Raw genomic sequence first — 7500 nt, 5'->3', positions numbered from 1 at the left:
ATATATATATATATATATGTATATATATGTATACATATATATATGCATATATATATATAGTGAATGAATGACAAAAGTCTATATTCCAAAGTTCATGATGTTGACCATCTTATAATTTATTCCTTTAATTCAGTTGAGATTTACAATTCTTGACAGTATCTGTTTCGCAAGGCAAAAGCAATCACTTAATTATTATACCAATCAGTGAATCTATTTTGCCCTTAACTCATCAGAAGAAATAGCAACAATCAATCCATTAAAAGGGAATATAGTGCGTTCTGACATGATTAAAAAACTCCGAAAATTGGAAGAGAAGCTGTAAATACCTTATAATATATTTACATTCCAAGTGATTGACTTTGTGCTACGAAACAGATACTGTACAAGAATTGTAAATGTCAATCTGAGAGGGTTATTATGTATGGAGTTATCCGCAAGTACAAAGAATATAGAACTAGGAGATCAGCGGAGGATGATTTTAAGCTGAATAAGAAACTTACTCGGGTGTATTCAGAGGAGTCTATATAGAAACATCAAACAAGTACTCAACTCTAAAACCACATTATATATATTACTAGCGGGGGTACCCGGCGTTGCCCGAGTGTTTGTTTCCGGGACGGGGGGGGGAGTTTTAAAAAATGTTATGGTAGGTAAGTAGGAAGGATCAAACCCGGAGTCATGAGTAAAAGTAGGAAAATAAAGTGTGAAAAAAAAACAAAAAAAAACAAACATCTGCAACGTTAACAGTTCGGCCACCAAGAAAAGTCTATTCCAGTTGTTTAGGAAAAAAAAAACAACAAAAAAACGACTACGGTAGGTCGGCGCGAACGTGAAAATATAATGTGAATTGTCCAGCACGCTAACCACTACGCCACAGAGCACTGCAGCTTAGTTTAGTGATTTTAAATAACTTCACATGAAAGAACTACGAAGCCAAACCGGTGTTCTCTTCTCAACTGTTCCTTGTGAACGATCCCCAAACGGTGTTAAGTGGTGGCAGGGGGAGGAGGAATTTATTAGAGAGAAAATATTTTACCACTTCCATTGATCTTAACCGATTTTGGCCGTGACTTCTCAGCAGAAAAAGTATAGAAATCTAAGATTATCGAGGAATTTGAGAAATAATAAGCCTATAACACACCTCAGATATTGTTCTGCCGTTTGTGCATATTATATTTGCATGAAATATCTTGATTTTTAATCCTATTAATGTCAAAATCAGACGGGAAAAAATGAGTTCATTTTATTTATATAGATAGAAGAAGATTACTAGCGGGGGTACCCGGCGTTGCCCGAGTGTTTGTTTCCGGGACGGGGGGGGAGTTTTAAAAAATGTTATGGTAGGTAAGTAGGAAGGATCAAACCCGGAGTCATGAGTAAAAGTAGGAAAATAAAGTGTGAAAAAAAAACAAAAAAAAACAAACATCTGCAACGTTAACAGTTCGGCCACCAAGAAAAGTCTATTCCAGTTGTTTAGGAAAAAAAAAACAACAAAAAAACGACTACGGTAGGTCGGCGCGAACGTGAAAATATAATGTGAATTGTCCAGCACGCTAACCACTACGCCACAGAGCACTGCAGCTTAGTTTAGTGATTTTAAATAACTTCACATGAAAGAACTACGAAGCCAAACCGGTGTTCTCTTCTCAACTGTTCCTTTTGAACGATCCCCAAACGGTGTTAAGTGGTGGCAGGGGGAGGAGGAATTTATTAGAGAGAAAATATTTTACCACTTCCATTGATCTTAACCGATTTTGGCCGTGACTTCTCAGCAGAAAAAGTATAGAAATCTAAGATTATCGAGGAATTTGAGAAATAATAAGCCTATAACACACCTCAGATATTGTTCTGCCGTTTGTGCATATTATATTTGCATGAAATATCTTGATTTTTAATCCTATTAATGTCAAAATCAGACGGGAAAAAATGAGTTCATTTTATTTATATAGATAGATAGATAGAAGATAGATAGAAGAAGATAGAATAGAATAGAAGAGAAGAAGAAGATGAGATGGTCAACATCATGAACTTTGGGATATAGACTTCTGTCATTTATTCACTATACTGTTCTGTAATTACATTGAGCTTATTAAATAAGGATTGGTATATATTATAAGGAAATAAAATAGATTTCCACAGAAATATATATATATATATATATATATATATATATATATATATATATATATATATATATATATATATATATACTTACTTTGATTGTCCACGTGTACCCAGACGTCGTGTAGTTATGTGTGAAAATTGCTGTCGGATAATCTGCAAAGACAAAATGCGTATATTACAAATCATTATATAATAGTTTTCCCTACTCTCTAACTGTGCCTAAATCTGAGCGCAGATTCCATGAATAAAGTTTATTTCCTAGAACTGCCCACCTGTTGAACTCGGTTCCGCTGGCATGCTTTCAAACTGACTACAACATGGCCGTCTTCAAGTCCAGAGTAAACAAGTTCTTGATGTCTACCACTAGTGATTACTAAGCTGTCATCTCAGTGACCACCTTACACTAATTAACCCTTGTCCTCGAGTGGCCCTCGGGCCTTCATAATCCATGACTCCCTTGTAAAGAAATAGAAAGTGTGTTTGTTCTTTACGCAACACTCTTCATTTTAAGGACGAACTATAGCTTATGATATTCCTAGTCGAAACTTAGTAACCATTTTTACAGCATCTTCTGTTTTAAGTGATCTAAACATTTTAAAGATTTTTTTTATTACAAAAATTCTTACTGTGTATTAACATTAATTTTGTTTTATGGGAATCGCACCAGACAAGACATGAAGCCACTTGGTGTAAGGAGCTAAAAATAAATAAATAAATAAATATACTACTTCAAACGTAAAAAAAATGTCAACGATAAATATTAGATGGACTAGATTTTGCCCCAGAACTTATAATTTTTTTTGTTAGAAACTTCGGTCATGGAATGTGAGGACTAAAGAATAAAATAAGGGAAATGGGAGTTACGCGGCTGCCAAAAGTAAACCCAAGATCCATGTTATCGAATAAATACTGTAAAATTTATTAATTAATTCTCTGATTGTAACAAAGTTATTGACGTTGGTAGAAGCAGCAGTTTTCGCATAATACATGTGCAAATGGCCGAGCCAGTGTGCGATGTGACGTCACAACGAAGGGAAAGAAAAAGCAGAAGTAAAATTATACACGTGGACGGAGAAGCGGTGTTTGGAGAAGCACGTGTTCGAGACACGTGAGTGACGAAAAGTCATACGCGGCCGGAGAAGCGCGTGTTCGAAACACGACTCAAATACTCACTTATATGGAGCAAGAATAAACAGCTTTTGTTAAAACTGAAAAAGCGAGTCAAAGTTCTTTCCTCTTCCTTTCCTCTGTTTCTTTGCAAGACTTTCATCGCCAACGTGTTGGATCCGTTAAAATGTAACGACACCGTTAAAATGTAACGACACCGTTAATAAAGGAGTATAGCGTTACATGGTTTTAAGCTGCCTTTCTTTTTTCTTTTTTTTAATACGGGGTATTTCATTTTTAGAATTGGGTGGAGATTAAAAAAAAAAAAAAAAAAAAAAAAAGAAACACTTTAATTTATTTTACCCGTCCCTAAAAATATGGCATTTCTATAAAGTGCTTGAATACGTGGGTATTTGTCATAACCCGTCCTGCTAGGAATTCATATTTTTACAATTCCATTTAGCATTTTCTATCTTCTCATGATATTCTTGGATCAACTCAAAATCGATCAATCTCATAAACCTTTATCTTTGTATGGGTTTTGGCGTTGATAAATAGTGACTCCTTAATTTAAAGAAAAAAAAAGGCAGTAACAAGGAGTACCTTGATTTTGTGCACAAAAAAAAATGTAACAAATAAGGTAGAGATTGTTCTCGCATCTGGAGATGCACCGCTCGGAATACTCTTCGTTGCCTTAACAGAGATCGAAATCGATTCCGTAATGTTTTTGTTTTACTCATGTTCACTCCTTACAAAGCATATCGCTACTTGGACGTAAGGGGCTATTATTTGAGGCCATGTATAGGAAAGATTAAAAATATATTTGTTTACGTTACATTTAAATATCTGCATACCAGTACAGCCAGGGAAGCAGGCAGCAGGAAGGGAATTCCAAAGTCTAGCTGTTCGAGGAAAGAAACTACTAGAATAGAAAGCTTTTTCGCATTTAGGGACAACAACAGTGAAAGGGTGAGATCTTATTGCTAAGCGGGTTTGTCAGGGACATGTACGTCGAGGGGGATACAAGTGAAACGAGTTCATCAGAACACATTCCATTAAAATATTTGTAAAACAGGCACAGTGATGCAACATTGCGGCGATGAGACAGTGGCTGGAGCTTAGTTGATAAAGTGGGACCGATTAGATTGACAACTCTTTTTTGGACTTTAACTAAGAGGGAGAGACTAGTGGTAGATACACCAGCCCAGATGTGGCAACAATACTCCATGCATGGGCGAATGGTGGCCTTATAAAGGTACAGAATACTCTCAGGTGTGAGTAGTCTTCTAGCTCGGTAGAGGGAACCCACCTTCTTTGCAGCAGCCTTTGCAATGCCCTCTATGTATTTGTTCCAGTTCATTGTGATGGAGATATCTTCTTTCTTACACACGTTTTTCTCCGAGCTCAAAGAGAAGCTGATAATTTAAATCTTCTTTATCATTATCCCCATGGAATATTCTAACTAAGTTTTAATTTCTGATTCCTCCTTGTAAAACATATACAGCAAGAACTCGCTTTTCTATGAAAATGACCCTTTTTTTTTTCTTCTTTCGTGTATCGAAGATCAGGCGGAACTTCCAAAAATAGATTATTTGGAATGGTTTTTCGGTCTGTAGAACACGTTACCACTGGACTGCTTACCTAGATATTACAGCATGGTCGTTTTCAAATCCAATATCAAGAGATTACTCTTATGAACCATCCCCACTAGAAATTCAGCTTGATTCATCATAAATTCTGTCTGTAGAACACGTTACAACAGAACTGCTTACCTGGGGATTACAATGCCAATTTTCAAATCCAATCTCAAAAGAATTCAGCCACGAATCGTCCCCACTAATAATTCGAACTTGATATATTTTATAAATTCTGTTTGTAAAACACACTACCATAGGATTGCTTATCTGTGGATTACAACATGGTTGTCTTCAGTATCAACGAATTATGTTATCACCCGTTCCTACTAGTAATTCGAAGTTGGTTTAAGCCATCAATATTTCCCAACCTTCTACTAATGTTATTCATTTCTGAGCAGACACTCATTCTACTTCATTCTCCGTATATCCTCGAGTAACCTTTGGCCTTGATATACGGTGACAACTTTAGTACATGAAATATAGTAAAACATGGTGAAGATTCGAAGTGATAGGTAGAAGTCCATATGGATGACGCACCTTACCGAAACTGGCAGCATTCACGGGTTGCGTGTCGTTTTTGCTGCAATAGTCCAAATAATGCATGTAGAGGGCGTTACGTGGTATGCACACACCTTCAGCCACCTCATAGTTTTCTTCAAGCCTGAAAGTTGAAAAACAAGAAATGGTAAATTTTTAGATTTACGCCCTCAGCAGAATCACTCCCCACAAAAATGTAAGATTCTACTTTTTAATGTATTGGACACTACTGAAATAAACATTGTTTATATAAACATTATATATACATACAATTCATTGAGAAAAATACGAAATCTATCATATTCAAGCTCAGTTTACGACCGGGCAACATCGGACGGCCTGCTAGTAACGCCGGGCGCGTCGTGCTAGTATGTATATATATATATATATATATATATATATATATATATATATATATATATATATATATATATATATATATATACAGTGATGATCATATTTATTGGCACGGTAAAATAAAAGTTAAATTTTGTCTAATAAATTCTAAAAAAGGGATTAAATTAAAGAAAATAACAAAGTATATTATGTATTTTTAACTGGCCTTTCCGATGCAGCAATCGGATTTTAGAAAAAATAAATAACAAAGGAACAACAAACATAATTGCAAAAAACCCTTGTTCAAAATTATTGGCACGATTTATTTAATAATCAATTGTATAGCCTTTGGTCTTGATTACCTTCCTCAGTCGCTTTTCATAGTTTACAACCAAGTTGTTGCACTCTTCAGTAGTAATTTTAGCCCACTCTTCCTGACAATAATCCTCCAATTGAATAAGATTCTTAGGCTTCCTTTGCATTACCCTCAATTTTAATGTTCTCCATAAATTTTCAATTGGATTAAGGTCTGGGCTTTGTGATGGCCACTCCAAAACATTAATATGATTGTCCTCAAGCCATTTCTTAGTCAGTTTAGCCGAATGCTTTGGGTCATTATCTTGCATGAACCACCAACGACGACCAAGTGAGAGCTCTTTAGCAGAGTCTTTCAGGTTTTCATCCAATATTTTAACATAATCTTCCTTTTTTATGCTACCTGTGACCTTAACAAGTCGCCCTGGTCCAGAGGCAGCAAAGGATCCCCAAAACATCAAACTGCCTCCACCGTGCTTCACTGTGGGTATGGTGTTCTTAGGCAGGAAAGCTTCGCCAGATTTTCTGTAAATATAAGACACTTTATTATGGCCAAATAACTCTATTTTCGTTTCGTCAGTCCATAGAACACGTTTCCAGAATGCAACATCTTTATCAATATGACGTTTTGCAAAGGCTAGCCTTGCTTTCAGGTGCATAGGCTTCAATAAGGGAGTCTTTCTCGGACGACATGCTTTTAAACCAGCTCTCTTCAAAACTCTACCAACTGTATGTCGAGATACATTCACTCCAGAGGTGCTCTGTTCATCAACAATCTCCCCAACAGAGATCCTTGGGTTTTGTTTTACTTGTCGAACAATTTTCCGTTCATCTCTTGGGGAAAGAATCCTTTTTCTCCCTCTACCCTCTAAACTCATAACGTGGCCTTGCGATTTGAACTTGTTTATTATGGCTCTAACAGTGGATTTGGGAAGGTTTAGCTTCTTTGAAATCTTATCATAGCCCTCCCCATTGGTATGGCATGCTACAACAAGCTTCCTGACGTCTTCGCTGTGTTCCTTAGTTTTAACCATGGCGATTGAAAATTATAATTTAGTCACTTATAATAGTTTAAATAAATCGCTATCTAAAAATTATCTGAAAAAAATTATTCACTGAATTAGCGTTAAACAAGCATAATATGGCTATAAAAAAGTTCAGAAAGCACGTAAACCGGAAATTGATTGATATTATACTGATACTAAAAGAAAAACAAAGCCGTGCCAATAATTTTGAACGAGGGTTTTTTGCAATTATGTTTGTTGTTTCTTTGTTATTTATTTTTTCTAAAATCCGATTGCTGCATCGGAAAAGCCAGTTAAAAATACATAATATACTTTGTTATTTTCTTTAATTTAATCCCTTTTTTAGAATTTATTAGACAAAATTTAACTTTTATTTTACCGTGCCAATAAATATGATCATCACTGTATGTATGTATGTA

General features: G+C 35.5%; 1 protein-coding gene across 1 annotated transcript in view; it reads right to left on the bottom strand.

Annotated features, from left to right (window-relative positions):
* The window catches only part of LOC145248703 (transcription factor RFX4-like), a 61176-nt gene that overhangs the window by 48651 nt on the left and 5025 nt on the right, over positions 1-7500 (bottom strand). The window contains exons 3-4 of the mRNA XM_080110357.1: positions 5406-5529; positions 2216-2277 (exon numbers count right to left, since the gene is read on the bottom strand). Of these exons, the coding sequence (XP_079966483.1) occupies positions 2216-2277; positions 5406-5529 (186 nt within the window). The remainder of the gene's footprint in view (positions 1-2215; positions 2278-5405; positions 5530-7500) is intronic.

This window comes from Euprymna scolopes, chromosome 27 (assembly GCF_053919585.1).
Source record: "Euprymna scolopes isolate OS-2025 chromosome 27, ASM5391958v1, whole genome shotgun sequence".
Taxonomy (NCBI): domain Eukaryota; kingdom Metazoa; phylum Mollusca; class Cephalopoda; order Sepiida; family Sepiolidae; genus Euprymna; species Euprymna scolopes.
Note: the sequence above shows the minus strand (reverse complement) of the source record. Positions and strands in the feature narration are given on the sequence as shown.